The 25,501-nt window shown below is 40.4% G+C and overlaps 1 protein-coding gene across 9 annotated transcripts in view; it reads right to left on the reverse strand.

Moving 5' to 3' along the window:
- Nucleotides 1-25,501, reverse strand: part of LOC105560031 (UPF0489 protein C5orf22 homolog) — a 223,042-nt gene that overhangs the window by 180,323 nt on the left and 17,218 nt on the right. The window contains exon 4 of one of the 9 annotated variants that reach the window (XM_012008768.1): nt 15,249-15,589. The exons of the other annotated variants lie outside the window; for them this stretch is intronic. Coding sequence (XP_011864158.1) covers nt 15,529-15,589 — 61 coding nt within the window. The 3' untranslated portion in view covers nt 15,249-15,528. Of the gene's footprint in view, nt 1-15,248; nt 15,590-25,501 lie in introns of those variants that run through there. 9 annotated transcript variants of the gene reach the window in all.

Consider the following 25,501-nt stretch of genomic DNA (forward strand, 5'->3'; position numbering starts at 1 on the left):
CGGGGCCTGATGATCGTCCGATACGTCGACCTGTCCCGTATGATTCACATACTGCGAAACAAACAGGAAGCAATGTGTCGCAGACTGAAAGTTGATGCCAACTTGGCGTTGATATCATCTCGGCTCTCATCTAAACTTTATGTTTACTTCTTGGAGCGTAATAAGCACGTCAGTAGTTATTTATTGCATTCGAGTAAGTTGCCCGAAATTATTTATATTCAAAAGTACACGTGAATAAAACGGTACGCGTCAGCTGTTACCTCTCAAAAACAAGAATAAATTTGTGAAAAACGAAAGAGACACCCAGAGCGCGGTATACAATATTAAATATCGTCCCTTTGAGTTTTATACAATATAAATAAATAAGCTCTGATAAGTGTCAAATGTTGTGAATAGCGAATTTTTTTATATACTCAAAATAAACATACGCACATATAATAATTAGTCAATAATTCAATCATTTTCTTGTGCTCTCTAAAAGTCAATCGGTCCACTATCACTGAAAACAATTATAAGTATAGCACTGAATTATTCACAACTTTATAACTGCGAATCAGTGATATTCACTGCTTTCAGTGATTAATCCACTGATTGACTTTTCGGGAGTGTCATATGCAGAAACCGAAAATTAAATTGTGCTCTGATAATGGTATGAAAAAAAAGTGCCATTGGCAATAATGTACCATAAAAAATCAAATAAATGTCACTAGCTTCGTGAATACATAAATACATTGTAAAAAATGGCGTATTAATGGCTACTGACTATTCACTATAAGCAATTATCGACAAACATAATTTTATAGTAGATGATAATAATGATATTCTTATTTCCTACATATTGCCAGTCAGTTTCCTTTGAAACCTCGTTGGAAACTTAAACGTTGATCAATTTTCCTTAAAAGTTTTGTTTTAGTTCTCACATGTGTTCGCAAACAAGAATCATATTGCATAAAAATCGTAGCGTTATTTTACACTCCGTTCTGCGCGCGGAGATCCAGCGAAATCGCGGCATTTTCTACGCGACGTCGCGTCGCGGCATTCATCGCGCGCTCATTAATTTTCGCGGCGAGTCAAAAGCTCTGTTAATTGGTGGCGTAATGATGTCTCTCCTAATTACATACCACCAATGGAGAGGCACCAGCTCCTCCTTGCCAGCCCCCGACTGGTCCTTCATTCTCTATCCGCCTTTAGCTCCCTCGTCGCGTATCCATCATCGTTATTAACATTAACGCGAGCGCTTAACAACCGAGACGCTTTCCATTTGTCGCTTTTGTAAGAACATTGCCACGGCTCGCCACGGCAGTTTTAATGTCAGGAAAGCTCTCGCGGGGGATGATAGCGGGAGAAAAAGGAGTAGCGAGCGAGAACGAAAAAAAAAGAGAGTATACGCTCGTCACGTTACGATTCTGAAAACCTGCAAGGGGAGAGAGGAACGTGAGAGACAGAAACAGAAAGTTATACCGGCTTTGAACTACCGGGGAAAAACGTTAAAAAGTGCCGGCATTTTTTCAACGGACGCCTTTATGGCGAGACACAAGCGCGCTTTCCATTGACGATCCTCTTTTCCTAATGCAGCTCGTTTCTTACCGCTATTAAGAAGGTGCATTAAACAGCTGCACAAAGCCATCTGTTTCCGCAATAAACGTTATAAACTATCACGAAACAGTTCGACTGTAAATGGACTTTTCAAGGACATTTGTAATAAGGAATTTATTAAATCATCATATTTATCAAAGCAAAGGCTACTTTTTATCACCGATTATTTTTTATTTTTTGTTTAAATGTATTGGCATTTCCTCCTTTTAATAATTAGAGTGTAAATGTTATATTTTATAAAAAATCCATTTATATAAAAATAAATCCATAAAAATAGACATAAATGGAAGAGAAAAAGAGAGAGAGAACTAACTTGTCGCATCGTTTTTCTTTGATATTCGCGCTTTAGTCGTTAAGGGAGGTTAGTTATACCGGTTACCGGTGCGAGTTCACGAACAAACGAAGACCGGTTTCGTTCCATTGAACCGATCTCCAGCACGTCCGGGGACCGAGTTACGTATTGCGAAAAGGTACAGGCGTCGATAAAAATTCACGAGTAACGCAACATATAGACTCCCTTCGTTTAATTATACAAGCGATATTGTCGATTAATCTGCATATAATCATATTAAAGTATACAAGACCGAAAATTCATTGACGCGTCAGATACACGGAAAAAGCAAAGTTAACATGTCTGGCAAGAATGTCTACCCAGTAAACACCTCGTAGCAGTTGCATAACATCAATATTATAATTTCCGCCTCAGCAATGTAAATGTAAATAACTAATGAGAATATTCTTAAAAGTCGCCAGCAGTAATTGACAACATCAGTGATTTTTATTGACCGTATCTGGCAATTTTAATAATACAGAAAATTTGCCTTATGCCTCGGTGGTCGAATTGGTTGAGACGCCCGCCTAGAGAGAAGGGAGATCCAGGTTCAAACCCTGGCTGGGGTAATATTTTTCGCAATAAATTTTCTGTATTATTAAAATTGCCAGATACGGTCAATAAAAATCACTGATGTTGTCAATGTAAATATTATTGAGTAGAAAATTATAAGATTAATGTTATGAAACTATTAAGCCAACGGCATACGATACTATATTTCCTACTGGATTGCTTACGAGAGCCAATCAGGATTTAGCCCTAAGTCACCTGATCTCAAACTCTGCATCCTGATTGGCTCTCATAAGCAATCCAGTAGTCCAGCAATCCATCGATCTGTTTGCAAATGCTTGGAGACCGCCTTTGATACTTGGACTTACGGTCATTTTATCTTTCCAGCTTATACATTTATTTTTCGGTAGAAATAATTTCTGTTTTAGATTGTTATTGTTACCCAGTGGACACCAAGTAAAGCCAACGGCACACGATACGATATTTCCTACTGGATTGCTTACGAGAGCCAATCAGGATTTAGCCCTAAGTCACCTGATCTCAAACCCTGCGTCCTGATTGGCTCTCGTAAGCAATCCAGTAGGGAAAAATAGTATCGTGTGCCGTTGGCTTTACTTGGTGTCCACTGGGTAACAATAACAATCTATGAGAGAAATTATTTCTCCCGAAAAGTAACAAAATCGCAAGCTAGAAAGATAAAGTGACCGTAGGTCCAAGTGTGAAAGGCGTTCTCCAAGTATTTGCAAACAGATCGATGTCACCCGCTAGCCGAATCGGCTCAAGCGAAAAACCGCCTGAGCGCGCGAAGCGGCGTGTTTTCTCATGGGAATACCGAGCCATCGAGAATTCATCGATGACGCCACGGTGGGCGAGATTCCAAACGACGTACGAAGGAGAGCGTACACCTGGTATCGTATCAAATATCGCGGTCACGTATGCGACAAGCAAGTTTTCGGCTGTTTGTCGTGCAATCGTGAAATACGATAATCGTGAATTACGATTGTCGCCACCGCGACACACAGCCGCACTAATGGTGCGCCGAAACTGGACCAAAGACCGACCCGACCTCTACGTCGCGTCGCCGTCGGCCGGTCCGGCGAGCTCGTAAATTCAATTAGTCCGCGAATATCTTGCAAGACCATAGCGGGGGCAGCCACGATCTTCCTCCGCTTCTCTCCGATTCCTTCTTTCACAGTCTCGCCCCTCCGTCTCCCCCTCCCCCTTTTTATCTCAACCGAGTGGGAATTCGCCCACTTTTGTTCTTTGTTCCGTGGCACTTCCTTTGGTCGCCTCCACCTCTACCGCGCCTTCTCCTTTTATTCCTACACTCGGCTAGACGTCCACCCTTCATCCTCTGCGCTATCCATTCTTCATCGCAGTCGCGAAAAAAAAAGAGAAGAAAAGAGTGGAATAATCATATCGCGCACTGTAGTAGAACGTGCCACCTGAGCCACTCGAGGGAAATAGGAGTAAAAGTTTAAGGAGACTGTCGTAACCGACGTTGGTAAATTTAATCACACGCGAAATATTATACATACATAGATAATGTATAGTTTAAGATTTATTTTATGGAAATATAGAGCTTCTCCCCGTAATTTTATCCACCCCGGCTTTGCAACGTCTGGACTGTCGAGACCATTACGAGGACAAAAATGATCCGTCGTTGAAACGTGCTAGAAACGTATTTCGCTATCTCGTTTGCAGCGCAGCTGATAGTAATTGAAGTCCGTTTGGGGCTGGAGATTGAATTATTAGAATTACTAGGGAGTAACGTTCGCGCTAGGCAATTTCGATAATACGAGGCCGGCAGCGAAGCCGAAGCACCAGTGATTTCTGAATGCGGGAGCCGGCGGATGCCTGCCAGCTAAAAGAATAAGGAGGTTAAAGTGCCAAAGGAACGCGGTACCGTAGCAAATAGCTAATTCGTACTCTGCGTGCGCGAGATCTCCTCTCGCCACACAGGTCGAGCTTCTCTCGCCGCGCCGAGTGGTGTTTCGACATCGAGAAATTCGTATCTATCTCCCCGTGCTCGCGCGCGACTCGCTTCGAAAGGACTTTCGGGTGCCGCCGTTAACATTCAACGACGTTTCTATCGCGGATGCGATCTAGCCGCGGGAGAAGCGCGACCGAAGGCCGATGGCGACTCCCACGTCGAGAGGCCACCTTGTGAAACCCACATGATACCACGTTTGCTGCATCGCAGCTTCTGAATATAAGCGCAACACGATCGGACAATCTCGGCGGCAAATGGGACAAAAATTATAATCTATCAGCGCACTCCCATACGCATTATCCCCGCCTAGATCAAGTAATTTGTCTAAATATATAACAGGCAGTCTCCCTAAGTCTCGGTCTCCGATTGCTTTCAAGATTCGTGGGAAAGGATCTTCCGGGAAAGACAATCGACGTCAAATCGACAAGTTGAGAAAAAGTCGATGAATTAAATCCATAAGAGACATTTGACGCAAGAATTTTAATTAAGCCTTGCAATGATAATATTAATAATTATAATTTCGCATAAATTGATAACTGTTTATTTATTTAATTCACGGAAATAATTATCCATTTTATATATTAATAACGTAGGAACTGCCAGGTATAGGCGCGCGGCGTCCCGCGACGCTTTGTTTATGGCATGGCTAATTTTAAGAAAGGTAAGTTAAAAGTTAACAGTTTATAATGTAACTAAGTTAAGTTAAAATTATTTAACTTTGAACTGAACTTTTATCTTTTTAACTAGACACTACCCAACCCTGCTCACAATATATCGCTCATAAATTGGTAGCTGTTCATGTGACAATCATCGTCTTATTGTTAAAAATGTCATCGTCAATTGTACTCGGAAAATTTGTTGTGAGACGATTTCACTAGCAGTTATCTCGAGTGACTGGGCGGGCTGAAGATCTCAAAGCGCGTGTTTGCGAACTGACATTTTACCACGGCTACCGGAATAAAACGTGATAAGCAACCGACATAGCAATCGACTGGACGAGTACACGGTATCTGCATTTGCTACTCGAACACTTGGCATTACGCCGCGTAGAAAAACTCCGAGCTGCGCGATGCAAGAAACGGTATCAGCAACGCGCAGAAACGAGCTCGGGCATCCTTTGATTCGCGCAAATGGGCTATCAGTCATCACCCCGGCGAGAGGCAGGGAGTGATTTTCCATCGGTGGCGATTTATCGATTGTGTGCCGCGATGATTACGCGTTAGCCGGAGGTTCGAGCGCGCGTTTACGAAATTGATTGAACATGGCGTGGAGCCTCACAATTTCGGTAACGGGAAAACCCGTAAGAGTAATCCATCAAAACGTGACTTCCTCCGTCTTGCGAAAGAAGCGTCGTAATTAATCCTTTGGCTGAGCGGAGCGCGCGGCTGATACAGCCGCTCGGCCGCGGAATTCGACCAAAAATTATTCTCTCGTCGCAACGATTGCAGAATCGAAGCAATTCGAGACGTTGATAGCGACGAGGTATCGAGGTGTAGAAAAAGTCGGTGACATCTTGTTCCAAAGAATCACTTAGAAAGCAGCCACTGGCATTAAAGTCTCGGCCTCTTGGCGACCAACATAAAAAATTCGCCGACCATTAGTGTCTCTCCCGCGCTGTCCTCTGAATGATAACACCTCTCCGCCGCCGCGGGCGCCGGCATAAATTATCCGCGCGGCACGGGCCCATTTTCATAATTGAACAATTTTACGCGGAAGGAGGGGTAGGTAAAAAAAAAGATCGGAATGTATAATAAAGCTTCTTGCATTAAACCCACTCGCGCGGCTATTCGCGGCCGTTCGCGCGCCATTCGTGGCTCGAGTTATCTGCATATTGCAACAAGCGTATCATTTAGCTACCTACGCCGAGAATTTCGCGGCTCGCGCGCATCGCAGACAGGAAGTTTCCTGTTGTTACCATCGACATTTATATTTTCCACCGCTATCCTACCGTAGCGGAGCGGGATAATCGGCGGGCGCCCGGACCTTCCATCGGCGAAGATCACTGGCGGCTCCACCCGATACGTACGGAGCGGGAAAACCTGGCGTTGCAATCGGGAGAATCGTCGTAAAACGTAATCGAACATGTGCGGCTTCGCAGATCGGGTTGATTTTGCCTTGCACGATTGCGATGTCCGATAATTGCACCGGCTTCGTTAGCAAGATATAAAACTGATACAATCCAAATAAAGATCCGCCGCGCAAATTTCCGGCGTTCCTCCTCGTCTCTGCGTGTTACATTTGAAACATTATAGCTATAAATCTTGTTTCATCGTATAATATTAAGCGTATCATAAACGAGAGAACCAATCTAGAACACGTATAATTATGAAGGTCTCCGTAATGGACGTTTCATATGAGAAGGAAGTTTTCTTTGTTGATGTATGCGAGACGTAATCGTTAATTTTATGAAGGTATCAGACGTTCTCTGGCTTCACCCGAGCTCTAAAAACGATACGTGTACGATACGGGAAATAATCATGTCATAATTTAAAAGTCTGGAGAACCGTTTGACCCGATTGCATCCAATTCCACGTAATTTAACTCCGCATAAAATTCGCAACGTTACCTTGAATCGCCGAGAGTACAACAAAAATGAAAATAACAGCGATGAAGCGGTAAGCGCCTTATCGCAATGCGCGTCACCCACGCGTCTCCTAATTGCTCTCGGCCTCGCCGGAGGAAAGGACGATTTGACGTTAACGTCGCGAGAAGCGAGCGAGGAAAGCAGAAGCATTAAGGCCCGAGCATACGAAAAAACTTAAGACTTGGGGGAAATGACCAATGACTGTCGAGAACGTAAGCAGCCATTTTGAAACTTAAGAGCAACGCTGAAAATTTCGATTGGTTGACATTCTTAAGTCTTAAGTTAACGGCACACGATACTAGTTTTCCTACTGAATTGCTTACGAGAGCCAATCAGGATTCAGCTTTAAGTCACCTGATCTCAAACTCTGCGTCCCGATTGGCTCTCGCAAGCAATCCCAGTAGGAAAAGTAGTATCGTGTGCCGTTGGCTTTACTGCACAAGTTTTTCCGTGTGTTCGAGCCTTTATTCCGCGCAAGGCGCTCCTTACGTGTGCCGTAAACTCGACGAGAACGATAAAAGAACCGCAAAGAGAGTAAAATACCGGCCGCGCGCACGATACGAATCTGCCATTTTCTCATAAGGCAGACAACACATCTCCCCGCGTCCACGACTCCACCCACGAATCCCTCGGCGCACGTACGTAACGTACGTAATGCCGATTGCGAAATTCGCGGCGGTCTTACGTAAAACGCGCGCTGTGTCTCGCTCGCGCCATTGTTCTCGTCGCGCCCCATTGTCGCCCGCACGAAGCGCGACGGCGTATAGGTAGATGAGGAGATCCTCATCGCGCCGCGGCTTCGCCGTACCGTCGCCCCGCATTTACACGCGCGGCCGCTTGTAAATACCCGCTCGTCCCACAAGCTCTCCTAAGCTCTCGCGACGATTAATGTCGCCGGTGCGGTACACGTGTTTCGTAAACCGTCTCTCGTAAATGGGACGCACCGTCGCCGCGCCATGCCGGGCCATACCTTGTCGCACCTCCGTGCAAATTAAATCAACGCGCCCATTAAAACCAAGTTTATGGCAAATGTTTAGAAAGTAGCTGCGCGGAATATACATCTACATGACGTTGACGAAGCGCACGGCATTATTAACGCTTTAAAGTCGGTGCATGTCTTGCGGCAGAAGCCTGCGACATGCATCGAGGCTCCTTGAATACGTAAAAATGCTCGACCATATGTCTACGCTAAGAAAAATATCCTGGCCTGTCTAATCGGATAATTCAATTACATATTTAACAAATATATTCGATTCAATTGTTTATCCGATGAAAAATATAATCGGTTTTTCGATTAAATTTCGTCGGTAACTTCGTTGGATAAATTTCATTGAATATACTCATAATTTAATCGGAAAACGTAATCGGAAAAGTTAGCCATCGGAAACGATATTTAATTGGTTTACGGACGACGGAAATTTTTCTCAGTGTACTTTCATCGACTATTATCAATTACTCAAAAGCTTGTTTCCCCAAAAAGTAATTACTTTCAATGAATTAGTGATTGATCTTTTAATCACGAAATTTATGAAATATCTTCCCGCAGGATTACAAAATAATTTAACACGTAAAGTTGCACCTTTTTTCGAACGGTTTTGTGAACTACGCAGTTTTATGAATCGTTGCATCTTGCGCTGTAAAGACATCGGTGTAGATTCATCAATTGACAAAGAAGAAAAAACGAACGCGACAATTTCCTTTCTTCTTCCGACTTTCTTGCGGTCGCACAATCATCTGCCTCGTCCTGAAGCGAAAAGCCGAGGATACCGAGCGAGACGGAAAACCGATCAGGCGCAATAAAGCTCGTGTTTTAATTCCAACTGGTGCGGCCAGTGCGGCGTAAGTGAATTTAAAAATCCTGCCTTATATACCTGCATTTACTGCGCAGTAAAACAGCACGTCGAGCCTCTAATAGTACGCGTCCGCCGACCGAAGTTTCAAGCATGGAACGCCGCTAGAGTGCCGGCATTTAGGGTTGTGCTAGCAATTTCAAGTACCCCAATCAGGCTATAGAATATCTATTAAAGAATATTAGAGCCACTGAGGCGCTCTTCGATAAATTGCCGTTTCCCCGAGCGCTCCTCTGCGCGCAGTGTTCCTTCGGCCGTGCTCTACACTTCCATTTATGACGACCGGCTATGTCGTGCACGTTGTCCTTGCACGAGAAAACTCCACCGTTTCCCGTGTCGTTAAAAATTATGACATCCCAAGAATGAGATCGTTGTACGCTCGCGTATCAATCCTGATAGCAAAACGCTTCCCAACATTTCGAAATTCTCAGTAGTTACTTCAGAGACATTTTTTTCTATAATCTGTTGCGATAAGACATTACCTGCGTCATCAAGCGCGAAACTTAGCAAAGTTTGGCAAATAAAAGATTCTCAAATAACTTCAGAAGATTGCTTGACCATGTCTGGCAAATTATTATGTTCAAACTCACGACGTTTCGACCATTGTTTTTGGTCCTTTTCAAGTGATAGTTGTGTCAGTAAATCCGTATGGTAAATCAAAGGGAGCTGATCTTAATTTCACGAACGACGGAACGTGACTGGATTCTCAAATATTAATTGGTTAATAATAGCACTTACGATTAATTTCAGCAAAAACTAATTTTTAATGGTAATCAAATTTGTAAATAATTTTACAAATGCGTTTTTGAATGCGATTTATCTTTGTGTTTATAGTTTTCTAAAAACGCACTTGCAAAATTATCTACAAATTTGATTACCATTAAAAATAAGCAATAATGAGATTACAAAATAATCTTGCATTTTATGATAGTACACGGGGAGAGAATTTTCTCTTAAAATTTACCCTGAAAATCATGTAATCGTGAGACAACATGGCAGTTTGAAGATCTTTATGAGAGTTTTACCATACATTTTACATATGTAGAATGTATGGTAAAATTTCAAAAGGCTCTCATAAAGATCTTCAAACTGCCATGTTGTTCCACGATCATATGATTTTCAGGATAAATTTTAAGAGAAAATTCTTTCCGTGTAGAGTTTATGATACGATACGCAATATACATATATTTCTTTAAAATTACACGAGTTAATTAATGAAGAAGTTAAGTGACGTTTACATAACGTGATGTCGTTCGCAAGTGTCGTTAGAATTTCATCCCCGGATCCAGTAAAAAGTGACATTGTATCTTGTACGCTATAAAACAGGCGCGGAAACCGTTTCTTTTACATTTAATGCAGTGCAGTTAGACTAATTAGGGCGGTTCTGCGGACGCTTAAAATCCGCAACGCTATATTTTTAAATTATGGGCTTCCTCGGCAACACGTACTCTCACATGTTATCTGCATCTTACTACATTGTACGCTATAACGTAGCAATAAAATACCATCGAGCACATAGACATTACCGTAATATATATTTTTTCAGCTCTTAATATTCTATTAAACACTATTATACGACTTGTTTGCTGCGCCACTTCCAAGAAGTTGCACCACAATTTCACGCTCTAGTCTGCTGCATTTTAATTTGTAGCCTTTATTTAACGTACTTTTCATCGCAATTTCACATAGACACTCGAGTTTTTCGTTGAAACCAGACGAAACTAAAAGAATCTATAGAATAGAATAGAAGGCGAAGTTAAATTGGCAAAAAAAAACAATATGAAAGACAGGTAGTTAGAAGAAGAATTTGCAAAATTATTACAATATAGAAGATCGCGCTAATGGGCTCCTCTCAGAAATTAAGTTAAAGGTTAACATCTTGAAATTATAGGAAGATTGCTGACATTAAAACTCGAGCAACTATTCCAACAGATTATTTTTCGTACAGTTATACGAATATAAGAGTGCCGTGCGCATAATTTTCGGATAATGACACTTGAAGACAATGCATCGTCCCCCTAATCATCTAATTTCGAGACGTTTTGTTCAAATTTCCACGTCCCTTCGGGACTAATCGTCCCTGCCGATATAATTGGCAGATTCGTAGGCGAAGAGGGATGAATTCTAAAAAGCGCGGACCTACCCGCTAGTTTAATAAAATATGCATAATTGTGCATTGCGCATAATATTAGGTCCCTCCTCGGTCGCGCTTCAAAATTCGCCAGCGGTCGGATTTTTATCTACTTTTGCAGTTTCGACACAGCGTTTAACGATCGCCGGTGCGACGATGTCGATGCAATCATCCGATATCATCAGAAAATAGAGAGCTGTCAGGCAGGTGTACGATGCAGAGGACATCATAATCGGAGATCTTCGTGTGTCTTATCGTCGTCGACGCTGCAACCGCGGTCATCAGACCGAGACAACGAGCGGCGGTTCGCCCGGTCTCGCTATACGTCGTTCCAGCTTGAGTAGACAATGGGATAGAACGCGAAAATGTGGCCGGTGTGTTCCGTGGACGGACGAAAAAAGTATCATCACAATTAATCTTGTATTTTATACGGGGTAATGAATTCAAGTGGTTATCGCCTGCGAAGATCTCATACCAGATTCATTTTGTCGACACCGCTGCCGCGCTGATTGGCCACGTAACTGGCCGAATGACGCATAAGTGGATCCATGATGTCACATATCAGGTTTGAAAACTCAGGTATGAAATTTTTGTCGAAGTCGTTGTAAAATTAAATACGCGTGTATTGTAAATTTTATTCACCTGTTGCAAACGATTAATTATGTATTAACTTTAATCGACTACAGCTTCCTTATTATTGTCACTTACTTCTTCTTTATTTGTTGAATGAAATCAATATTTATGGATCTTTTTATGGATAATATGCATTAACGAATGTTACAGACTATTAATTACAATAACTAGCATACCTTATTTGCATAATATAGCTTGCACAATAATGCACTGAGAAAAAGTCTTTGAAAATTTATTTGTGGCATATAATGTTTATTTCAGTTAAACAAACATTATATGCCTCAAATAAATTTTCAAAGACTTTTTCTCAGGGTGTATACAGTTAAATTAATATCGCGTAAGACAGCTATAATAAATTCGCGAGTATCGTCAAAAATTTTATGCTTTGCACAAAATGTGTTTATAAATACATTAAATTGAACGGTCTATTTAGAAAAATATTTCATGCGTAGAATTTTGGAAGAAATTAAAAGATAAAAAAGGAACAGTATTATATTACTTAGCAACTTTAAATGAAAAAGACAATTTAAAAAATCGTATTTTATACTAAAATGTATGCATAAATGTGGCTGTGTGCTATCTAAAGGCTGAAGACTGGTCAACGGAGGTAACAAGAGCGCGCTCTAAACGGAAAAAAAAAGATTGAGAATCAGAAAGGAAAGAAGGTGTGTTAAGGCGAGTCTAAAAAATGGGAGGAAGCCATAATTTTGATGCACGACGGATTCTTCTAGTCGATACCGGTCGTATTCGTATCCGGTACACAAGAAAATAAAAGACTGTTGATCGCGCGGTCGAATATCTATCTGGCCAATGCCATTGTGCCGCATTCACTGGATTCACGACACTTCCGGTCAGCGATACCATACCGTTTATCGTTTAATTAGGGACCAGAATACTTAGGTATGCAAGTTATTCCCTTTGTTTTACAAGGGAACAATTGCACACAGTTTCCCCCCTCCCTCCTTTTCGTAGGCCGTGCGATTTGTTCAACGATCGCGATGACTGTCGAGATTCTCGAAAAATATCACTTCCTTAAGATATCTATTTCGAATTTAAAAGAGGATATTCACGCACGAAACAGGTGAAAGACACAATAGATAAAAATACTTAACCTACAATAATAAAATTAACTTAACTATCTGTTACCACTTGACGGATCAATCAAAAATTAGAGACATTTTACAAGGAATATTTGATAATGACAGAAACTGATTTAACATCGTCATACAAACAGCTACGTCACTTTTAGCTGTATCAAACAGGATATCCTACTTGCATCGATAAGAATGACGAATACTTCATCTTCCCGTGCAATCTCTCGAAGATAATTGGCAGACGAAAACATTTAATCGAGATACTTTAATTACCAGGTTCCCCTGACTAATCATCTTATTCACTTCTGCCGCTTTTTTAAGCGTCGAACCCTTTCTTCATTTCTGCACTTGGTAGCCGCGGTCTTCGGCCTTAATTACTTTCGCAGTCGCTTAATTGCGATTAAGGAACATGCCCAACAGTAACAGCATTCTTAAAAACGAGGTAATTGAAACATTGCCTTTCATTACGTGTAATTGTGACCATCCTTAATTAATTTGCAGTCTCGGATGAAAGAGAGAAAGAGATAATAGTTCTTATTACTACCATAATTCTCCTCGGAAAGTTTTCTCATTCCGTTAAGCAATATTTGCTATTAATTTATTCCACGTCTACAACGCAAATTGTCTAACGATTTCTTGTAAAATATTTTTTTATCCGCGATAATTTAAACTGCGATAATAAGGTGTTAGATACGAACTATAGGTTTGCACATTCAAACAATATAATTATAAATATGATCAATATATTTTTTTTCTACTATACCGTGACCAATATGACTAATTTGATTTCTGATGTTAACGTTAAGGCACAAGAAAACTTAATTTTATCGTTTAACCTTTTGCAGAACGAGGTTCTTGAACAAACATGTTTAGAATTTAACCGTCTCGATTGATCTATTGGTTCTCAGAAGCGAAGATTGTCTCGAACATCGCGCAGAAGCTGCAGTGTGAAGCCGGTCTTAATAAATTATGCATCGCTCGCCCTTCTGACATTAAAAGTCGACTTCAGGCATTGTCTCCGATAGCTATTCAAAGCGCACTTGCAACCATAGTCGGCGAGTAAGATGTAACCTTTGTTAATAAATAATTGCTCCTCCATTAAGTACAAACCAAACCCGATTTAATACAGGGACTATCTTACATTTTTTTTTACAAATTAACATCACTTATAAATGAATAGAAAAGAAACAATTTTACAATGAATAATCAAAATTGGATTTCTTTAGTTATAAAGACTCCCGTCTTGTAATATAATTATTAATTGCAAACCGATCTATTGTTCTTCTCGATTTCCAGTTATTCTCGATTTATCCGACATATCTTTTTCACGAAAAGAATGATCTATTGAACAATTCAGCGAGAAGCTAAATTTTTCTGTTAACATAGCTGCAATTACAATTGGAAAATATAACGTAGTTAATTATAAATCGAGCTCTCGACATTTACAATTCGATTATGGTAAATTTCCTGTTACTTTTCATTTTAGGTACTATTAGCTTCAAATATAACACCGCAATATTTAATAACAAAATCCCCAAAGAAATTTTTAGGAATTTTTCTGCGTATAAGAGTAAAGTAAGAGTAAAGTACCTCTCTCTCTCTCTCTCTCTCTCTCTCACTTCTTTGCCGACTAATCTTATCTCTGAGTGCGCACGTACTTGCAAGTGCATCGAATGTAAATGGATGGCAGAATGCATGTAAAAACATTCTGCATTGTCTGTCTCGATCGATAATCACTTGTAAACGGCGCAAGCAGATACGCTAAATTATGGTAAATTGTATTCGTGCTTGTATCACAGGTGAAGAAACGTCTCTCGTTATTTCATTCGCGACAAATGTGAATTAAGGTATCTATGTTAATGATTCGATAGCATTATGCAATAAAATATTTTTATTTTAATGGATGGTGTCAGGGCTGCGTCAGTATTAGCAAACAATGTCACTTGAATTAACATAAAAACCGCGGTAAATATTCATTTATTTGTACGCATGCGATTTCAACAAATTAGCAGAGTGAAACACGAATCGGCAAAGAACGACAAGACAAATCAGCATTCGTTTTGAAAAATGAATCTGTGCAGAAAGGAACAGGGTGTGCACAATAAATAAATCAATAAAGATCAAATGGTTTTATGGCATGATCAAGCAACGACTTTTACCGCAACTTCTAATAATAAAAAAAAATAATAATCGTCTCTGCGGATTAACAATGTCACGCCATTTCTTATGGCGTGCATCAACGTATACTCGAGTATTAATTGACACATTCGCGCGGGTCACGCGTACGATTCTCACGATATCACACATGTGTGGCAGGAATAATTTCGTAATTAATTTTCAACGTGTAGTTGAAAATACGCGAATAAAACTGATCGTCTGTGATGGATGATCTCTAAATGCACGACGACAGCAAGCGGTGTCAAACAAATCACTCTCTGCTACCTGTGCATTTATGTAACTTAAATTTATTTGCGCTGCACAAATTGGTATAATGAAACAACGAAGACGAGAAATGTGAGGTCGTTGACAGGTGTCAATTAATACGTTCTTTCATCTGTTCTTCTGATGCCACATTTGGGGTAATTTTCAATAGCTAGCAGGCATTTATCCGTTTGTTTACAAGAAACGGTTGACAAAGTTTAACGATCGAATCGTTAAACAATCTTTATAATTAACGCTGTGCGCACGTGACACGCTTTTACCCGGAAAAGCGATAAGGATCGTAATTACCATTACTTTCGCTCAAATTCGAGTATGTCGTCTGTCCACGACGACACCATGAATGTTTAATTATGCTTATTCAGCATCATCTGCCGATTAGCGGGGTGTCACACGGATAGCACCATCCGCGCAAAGTAAGGCGCCACCTGTAATTTCGTTATTTGGGGTAATGGGTGTGTTAATTTATCATTTCGATAAATACATAGATTAAGCAAACGCATTATTATCCGTGTAATTATATCTGTGTCTCGTTGTCCCTTTTCCGGGTATTTTTTGCATTCGCTAATTGACAAATTTACCAATGAAAGGGAAGTCCTCTTATGACATACGCTTCTAATATGAGATAACAGATTTCCAACATCAAAATTCAATCACAAATCTTTTTTCGCAACGATTACACAATCTAACAATGAATTTTCCACTAAACAGATTTCGCTCCAAGAGCAATAAATTAACGATGAAGCCAATAGATGTTGCCTATTAATTTAACAAAAAAAACCCTGCTATCTCACAATAGGGGACTTTCCTCTACCACAAAAATTCCCAGTTTTCTATATATCTCAATAGTTAATATGATTTTAATGGTTTACGCGTGTCGTTTCAATCACAGTTAAATACAAACTAAACCGTTAAGTGTCTGATTCGTTCAAGATATATTTCAAACTTGGTTTTCTTTAAAAGGATACAATTTCTGACGCAGCTTTTGGATCACGAAATATGTATAATTTTTCTCGATCTCGCGATATCTGAGCTAAACAATTTTTCTGGAGATCGCACGTGTTATACACCGAAAAAAAAGTGCATTTAAATTCTTACTCAGAAGCGGGTAGCAACATAAGGGTATACACATGACGGGTAGCAATCAGATAGCAAAAGAAGGATATGTGTATTCTTTTTTTTTCCTATTTTATCTCTAATGATTCCTCAAAACAAGCTTTACGTCCTGAACGGCTCATCCGTATTTGGCGCGTCGCTTTTATCGTGATGTTTCCTACCCGACACCGGCTCGAACCGTAAGGCGAGAGTAACCGACAGGTGGTACCGATCGGTCTGAAGGCTCGAAAGAAAAAATTAAATGTCGTCACGGTGCTCTTGTCATTATGCCATCCGTAGAGACATAAAAACAACTCTGACCGCCGCGGGCAACCAATTATTTCTCTTGGAATTTTGAATCTTCTCACGACAGTCGTAATAAAAATATTCCGTTTGTATCATCTTCATCAATGGTATTGCAATTCTATTGTGTGTGGTAATGTATAACAATTGACATCTTTCACATAAACACTGCGTTAACTTGAAATAAATTTTAAATAAATCTTGGAAATAAAGAAAAACAGAAGAACAGAATGAACATATTTATATTAATTTATACTTCCTATCGACTCCACTGCAATTTTGTAAGAAATGTGAACTTTACACGGTTTTAGTCATATATATTTTAATCACTGTTTATCGTGAGAAACTTCAAGCTAAAATAGCAAATAGGAGGAAATCTATTATGAGATAGCAGGTTTTCAACACCTAAATTCAATCACAAATCTTTTTTCGCAACGATCACACGATCTAACAATAAATTTTCCACTAAACAGATTTCGCAATAAATTCATGGTGGAATCAACTGATGATGCCTATTAATTTAACCAAAACCCCCACTATCCCACATTAGGATCCTATCTCATAATAGTAGACTTTCCTCTACATAGTAATCGCGTACACCCCTGAAATTAACGTGCAAAAACATTTGTACGTTATATTACGATAGAATAGCAACGTTCTTCTCATTTTTGTTCTGAGAAAGTAGTTAACGATGACCACGTATCCTTTAGGGAATCATCGAGCAAGGATGGTCAGAGGATCATTATACCGAAAGAAGGTGAATGAGATGAGTAAGATTTTATAATTTATACTTTTTTCAAAAAGTCACATTAAAACTAAAAGAAATATATATGAGGCTCCTACGATAACACAACAAAACAAATAAATTTTTATTTAAATGTACCTCTCGTAGCGTGATTGATCGACTATACGTACGCCGATATAATTGCGCGTATTCAATTCACAATTCACGGCGCTCGTGCACACTATCGCGCATTCCCGGAACTTTAACGCGGGCAGTATTATGCGCTTAGAGAAACTTGAGTGGCAAAGCGGGATGACGATCAATTACTGCAAATTTTCCTTAATTAATTGCACGCCACGCCGGGCCATCGCGTGCTCACGAGGCACCGCGATAAATACCGGGCGCTCCGCGAAAGGCCAGAGCCGATTCGTCACCGTCGCCTATTTGAGAATCACGCAGGCAGTCTTATGCCCGATCGTATAATCGCATCGAGTCCGAGAGCGGAAAAACCACATCTCCTAGCGCGGCGGAAAAGGCTAATGCGCTCAAGAAATAAATCCCGTATTCAAACAGTTATACGGTCAGACATCGGTCATGCAGGAAAAAGCACCCGCTCGTTGCGATAGAGAAAAGTTAATGACAAAGTACAACGATAGAGTAGCAACGTTCGACATTTTTCTTCTCAGAGAGTAGTTAACGATGATCACATATCCTTAGGGAATCATCAAGCGAGGATGGTCAGAGGATCATTATACCGAAAGAAGATGAATGAGTAAGATTTTATAATTTTACTTTTTTTTTCAAAAAGTCACATTAATACTAAAGGAACACATGAAATTGTTTTCTCATAATTTCATATTCGATGTCGTTATGAAATTGTACCAATAATAAAAGATTAAAGTATACATTAGTATAATTATTAAGTGTAAATATTAAATAAATTGAAAAATATTTCATAAGTAGTTTCTGTCAAATTATTTTTCCCAAGATTTAGTAAACTTTAAAATAATATCGAAAACATTATTTTATTACAATAAGAAATATAATTCTTTCAGATCGTAACCGATTATAAATATTTATATGTGGCCAATTAATTAGATATATTTTAAGTATAAAAAATAAAATCTTGGCGCAAAAGAAAGACATCGTTCTGGGTGTCACATATTTCTGAATTTTCATAAGTTCCATCATTCAGAATAATCCTTAGAAAATACAATAGCAATAAGAGGCTGTTCCCTGATATGATTTAGCCTACTGCTCACCAGTAATACAACGACAATGACAAACCTGCCGCGTATCTTATTACCACTGGTACCGGGGAGAAGAATGGCAATACACAGAGGACACCGAATCGGTAAGCAAAGAATAATTTATCCCCTCGAAACGCAGTTCACGGGGTTAATCGAATACTCGTGTCGTGGACGGTTTAGCGTCCTGGTGCTAACCACCACGGACGTTTAGTTCCTCGAGTACCGTCCTCTCCTCGCAATATGTACGCGGGCGCGGGTATGCACGGCCAAGCCGACGTGGTGAGTAACCAACGATCGCATCCGCCTACGAGATAAGGCGGATTGTTTGTCAAAGCCTTGCCGATTCGTCTTGCCGTGCCAACTTCAACAGACGTATATTGTCGCCTCGCCCACGTGCATATGAACGAGATTTTCTCTCTACACCGTGTGTCATCGCTTGCCTCCTCAAGGATGCATTTATTTATTCAGTACCGCTGTCCAGCTGTGTTTGAAATGCGAAGAAAGTGTACCCTGCACGATAACAAGCGTGTAGTAATATTGTGTGCGGAGATTATAACGTACTTGGATTTTCTTTTCTGTGTAACATCTGAAAAGCCGGCCGCGAAATTTTCTTGAAAGATGCAGATTGCGAAATAAATCTGGCGCGCAGAATCAATTTGTTTTTTCTTATATCTCCAGCACGTCTCTCCGCGCTTAGCTTCAAAAGTCACGCTCATTGTTAAAAATAAATGCAAAAAGAAATATTGTCCTTTTATATACGTATCGTGATAAACCGCTTGCTATTTATAATCAAACTAGGACGTACGCGCGCACAGTTTATTAAGCTTTTGCGCGCCGTCGCCATGGCAAAAGTTCTCACATGCTCGTTGTAAAGAACGCAAACATAAATCTCTCAAGTGAGGTACTATGAGGTTTATTTACGTAACACGTTACACGTGGAGTGCTATATCCGCGTATTGCAGATTTAATGCTCCGTTCACGAATGCTCGAGACGTCATGACTCCACTGAAACGCTGAAGCTTATTTGCATCTATGTTAATCTCCGTTCGCAAAACATATCAAGCATATTATTAATCTGACAACTAATATTATAATTCTTTCATAGATTTAATATTCATGTCAGATATTATTATAGATACGATATTATGCGTTTCTATTATTATAATCTCTGTACCGTAGATTATTCAAATTCAACAATTATGCAAATGAAATATCGAATTTTATATTTAAAAAACATTTAGTACATTGTATCCAAATTATAAAGGCGCACATATAAAGAGAAAAATATAAATACTAATGAATATACATTTATAAATAATCATGATTTGTTTAGTTTTAAAAGAAAAGAGAAAGAAGTACAAAATGTGTAAAATCATAGACGTGGCAACGTCCATAATTTTCTCCTTCAATAGCAAGCGTTCACACAATGAAGTTTACAGATCGCATCTCGGATTTAATATCAAAATACGTAAAACTAATTGAATTAATAATTCATTTTCAATTAAACGTCGTTCAAACGTTTTGCGATCTACATGAACTAGCAGACGTTTCCAGGAAATAATTTTGATGGCATAATCGTTCGTTTCTTGCATCAAAACAGAACGGACGCAGCATCCTTTCATTAACTTTTTGTTTAGAATATGAGCGCTGAATGCTAAGCGAAGTGGCATGATGGAGTAAATTCCGTCGCGGAAGGGTAGTGAAGACGTACGGTGTCACTCTCCTCGTTGTTATAAACGTTGTTTTGAGTTACAGGAAATTATACACAGGGCACAGATGCGAGCCGTAAGCCGAGCTGTCAGCCGCTAATGGCGGCATCATACATTCTACGTAACGTAGCGCTGCGTCGTAATTATTATTAATAGTAGCTCGTATATTCCGCAAACAGAAGTGGAGATCGTTTTAAAATGCGCGAGCCTAGAACTAATTTTGTGTCACGCATACTGTCGGCGCAGCCGAGTAATTGTACGGAACAAAAGATTGATATTTATGAGTCCACGGTAGAAATGTAAATCGCACGACATAACTGTTTTATATAACGGCTTTGAATTAGAATGTAAGTTGACTTGATTCTTTTTTTCTCTACTTTTGATTGGTAAAAGTTGGAGACTAATACAGAACTAAGCAACAGATACGACAATTCGTAATATTGCAAAGAATTGCGGGTCCCTGAAATTATCAATTTTGTTTTAAATAAAAAGACTCTAATAAACCAATCCATTATAATTCCTCGCCGTGACTGCGCGAAAGCGTCATTTTCTCTACGCTCAATCGCATGCGAAAGAGACCTGTGCATTATTCTTTTCTGCATTCTTCTCGTTTCTACAACGAAAAAGAATTTAAACGCGGAAAAATGTAGCTACCGCAGCTAAAAACTGCATGTGGTAACTAAATCTTACAATTAGTTGTAAAATATGGACAGCTAATATAGTATTTAGTTGTGATGGCTAATATTTTGCTACTGTGCCTACTGTATTAGGCGCGACAACAAACCGTTTGCTGTGATTTAGAAATTTATGGTCATGGCAGCAAAATACTTTTAGCAAATTATGATTACCTACGGTAGCGAAATTTTTTTTTTCAGTGAAAAAGCAGTCGAAAAATATTTCGTAGCAATGGAAAAAACCTAATATAGAGGAATAAAGGGAATGTATAACCACTTCTTAAGAAAAAAAGCAATTTAGAAATTATCTTTGATATCTTTATATCTACGATATATGTATTTAGTTCAAACACAAACACTTAGATATTTTTTAATAATAGAGTTAGAAAAATTTTTCGAATAGAAGTTATTTTATTAAAGAAGATCCACGATAAACGAAATTATACTTTCAAAGTACCTCAATTATACAAAAGTTTTCAATAACAGCCTGAGAATTATGCATTATTCTAAATCTACAATTTTCACGTTATATCTTTAAATGTAAGTTTCAGCAAGAAGATTTGATCGTTTCGAAACTAATTTCGATATTCGGATATGCAAAACCTACTCCGCGCATTGCATATTGCGTTTTTCCTCCCTCGAGAGTCTGCATCAAGTTGCACCGAAAAGAATTCACGATTTACGGCACGACATAACACACTCGTAACGAGAAAGTAATTATAAATCATTCGGAGTAACGCGAAATTTATTAGTCGAGCTAGAAAGAGCGGTGATACCACGTCGTCATCATTGCCGAATGCACACCGCTTGTCGTCGGGATATTTATTCATCTGCGAAAGATCGAAAGTAAAGATCTGACTGCATATTCAGAAAAATAAGTTTTCGCGTGAAGCGTGCAAAGTAAAACATTGGGTCTATCCATAAATTCGTGCCGATTTTTAAAGGAAATTGAAAGGCATTTTAATAATTTTTTATGAATTCTTGATGATGTATATCAATAATTATTAATAATTACTTGTTTATTGATTTAATTTTTAATTCTTGCAAATGCCAGACAAAAATCCGCACAGACTTATCAGTCTAATCGATCGCTGGAAACGTGAGGTGAAACCTACGCTCGGATGTGACCGCGCTAATTTATTTAAAATTTATAACGCTCTCATAAACGTGTACTTTTTTCACCCCTTTCTAGGATGACTATATGAAAACGAATAAAAGGATAGACTGCCTCACTTAGTGCGTTACCAAGAAACATACACATCTTGGCCAGTAAGAAGTAAAGAATGGAAACGAAAGCACGTTTACAGAATAAAATATTTTTATATATTCCTTATATAGAAGCTGTTCCGTGAGTATGGCAATGCAGTAGGAGTTAGAGATACTTTGGTAAATTATAGGTAATAGCAGTGGTAAGAAATACATTACGATACATAATTCGTGCAACGTGCGCAAAATTACATCCCACCCAAATAATTGGGAAAGAATTCCTCGACCTTTTCGGGACGAGCGCGGTACGTGAGCCGCGTAGAAGCTACGCGATTCCACGATGCCGATCTCCGAAGGGTTTAAATAATAAGGTGATTAATATGGGAAAAAAAGGAGGCGAGCGCGCAGCTCATCGTGTATACGCGTGCGAATAAGCTGAACGATATTGCGAAAGCACAATTACATATTTATCTCCCTCGCTCGAGTATCATAAGAACCCGATCCAAAAGTACGATCATCGCGCCTCGGGGCCGATCTTATCTCGCGCCGCCGTGGCATCGGCTGCCTACGCACGAACGTCCCCGCGTGACGGACATCTGAATGTGCATGCGCGCAGCTGCGCTTCACACGCGGGACACCCACCGGCAATTATGCACGCATTGTAACGTACGAGGGCGAAAAAAAATCGCTCGCGCGAATACGAGAGTGCACGTGAGGGAGAGAGAAAAGGGGAGAGCGCGCACGGAAACGCGCGACACGAGCCCGTGCCCGCGCGCGCGTAGGAAAGACGACGGGGCTCTCTCAACTATTTGTCAACGGCCGAGAGACGGCTGCTGATCTCCCGCGACTTCTCTCGTCGCCTTATGTACCGCGGGCGCGAGTAAAAAGAGGCGGCGAAACGTCGCCGCGCAAGGGAAGCCGCGCGAAGGCATCGCTCTCCACCTTCGCTCCCTTTCTCTCCTCGCGGCGGGATGGCGCGCGTTCCTCTCGCACGCGGGAGGATCGCGGGTACAAATCGTCGCGGTGAGATCAAAAAGATCAAAAAGCGAAGAGATAGCGAGAATATATCCTTCTCTCTCTCGCAGAATTTTGCAAGAAAGAAACCTGGTCAGAATCTGCCTGTAGACGAATCTACATTTGCTATTTCTCTTTCTTTCCTTTCTATTTCCTTTTCGCTGTTTCTTTTGTTCTCTCGGGAGTTGCCAGAAATAGAAGGACTCTAAGCAAGGATATATCCTTCGCTATCGCAAAATTTTACCAAACGTGACTAGACTTTGTCTATAAAGAATCTATGTACATTCGCTATTTCTTTCTTTTCTTTCTGTTTCCTTTTCGCTTTTTCTTTTGTTCTTTCGGGAGATGCCAGAAATAGAAGGACCGATCAAAAGTTGCCGTCTGTTGATCAGACTCTGATTAAAGGGACTCTGAGCAAGAATACATCCTTCTCTTTCGCAGAACTTTGCCAGTCATGGCCAGACTCTGATTATAGGGAATCTACATTCGCTATTTCTCTTTCTTTCATCTTTCTTCTGTTTCTGTTTTCTTTTGTCCTTTCGGGAGTTGCCAGAAATAGAAGAACAAATAAAAAGTTGCCGTCTGACCAGACTCTGATTAAAGGAACTCTATGTATAACCTTCTCTCTCGCAGAATTTTGCCAGAACCAGCCTGTTGGCCAGACTCTGATTGCAGACACTTTAATCTGGACGAGCGGTTGGCGCGGCGGCTCTCGCGCGAGATAAAAATATGGAGCACGAAGGGAGCACTTTATGATTCCGCAACGACGAAATCGCGCGGGTAACAGAACAGAATCAAGATTTTTCGTCGGTCGCTCGCGAAAGCCCGTAAAGACGTCAAACCTTTTGCAACTCCGCAATGAGAGACCGCGCTAATCTGTACACCAGATATACGATGTTGCGAATACTGTCTCGGGAAAATATTTTACACCGAGGCGTAAATAACAGTCAGTTCCTTTAACCGCCTAATAACAATGCCAGCGTGAAAAGAGCTCCCTAGGCTGCCGTGCGGCAGGTCGAAGGAACTTGAAGATTGTTTATCGCGGTGTTGCTCCACAAAGAGAAAATCCCCGGCAACGTTCCATTATAAAGTGGCGATTGCATTTTATCACGCGCCTGATTGATGAAATAATAGAAGCAGAACCGGATACGCTCTCGCGCAAGCGGTATTTAAGCAAGTCCCCTCCCCCCCCCCTCCCCCCCGATAAGCAGTGACACACGTGAGCGTGGATAAGCGGGCAATGCCTCGACGATGGAAGGTGGGCAAAAATAGAATTGCCGGCCCCGCCGGCTTATTTTAAAACTTACGCGCCACCGAATGCCGGCACATTCATCAGGTTCTGCCTCGCGGTCTAGAGTAGGACGATATTTTTCCGCGGTCGGTTAAAATATGCCGCGTGCCCGCGCTCGATATCAGCCTTGCAAGGCTGCCTCTATGACAAAGAGAGAGATCTCGCTTAAAATCAGGCAGTAAACCCGTTGTGGCGTGACGCGTTCAAACGCGCTCCCGACGAATCAGCGTGAGGCCCGGCCGAACCGGCTCGTATAATATTTTGCGATTTCTATATTTGTGTCCCCGGCGCGCGCGGAGCTTTAAACGCGGCGCGTAATAACTCGGCGATGTGAGGAAAAACGGGACCGCTTGCGAAATTTAAACGGGCGCGATTAACGCGTTATCCAGCTGCCAGCTGTCTTCCGTTGACGTAGGTGAAAACGTATGCGCGACGGTTGAGCGGTATTTTATCTAGTTGTTGAATTATGCATGCGCGGAAAATAAAGATAAAACGAAATTCTACGCCGGTTGCAAAACAACCATCTGAGAAAATGCTCGATTACAGCTAAGAGTTTTATTATAATCGCGTACTCCCGTGTGTGCTGATCGGTAGGCAAGTTTGTCCACGAGCGGTCGTTATATGCTATAATTATGCTGTTTTTGTGCATATAGAATCTCATACGTTTTATTCTATGATGATAAGTGGCGAAAACCGTAATTCGTCGGATACCGCTGACGTGGGTGGATAACAGATTGTCGCCCCAGGCAAGTTCTTATCCAATTCCCGACCTTCTTTACGTGTCTCTATTTTTGCACTTTTATGTACATTATAGAACATATACCCTAGTAGCCATATATAATATATTGGCGCAATATTGGGAAATAATGTAAATCTAGTATTCCCAATATTGGCTCAATATTGTAAGATGGACGCCTTCTCTAATTTAGCCAATATGTCTACACGGAGAAAAATAATTTGCTGACACAGCAGATTTTTTGCTGTTGTAGCAAAATCTGTTCGTTATTATATGGACAGCAAGAAGATTTGTTACGAATACTAATCGCAATTTGCTGGATATAATTTGCTGGAGCA

This window comes from Vollenhovia emeryi, unplaced genomic scaffold, assembly GCF_000949405.1.
Source record: "Vollenhovia emeryi isolate VEMERY1.0 unplaced genomic scaffold, V.emery_V1.0 DF939244.1, whole genome shotgun sequence".
In the NCBI taxonomy this organism is placed as follows: Eukaryota; Metazoa; Arthropoda; class Insecta; order Hymenoptera; family Formicidae; genus Vollenhovia; species Vollenhovia emeryi.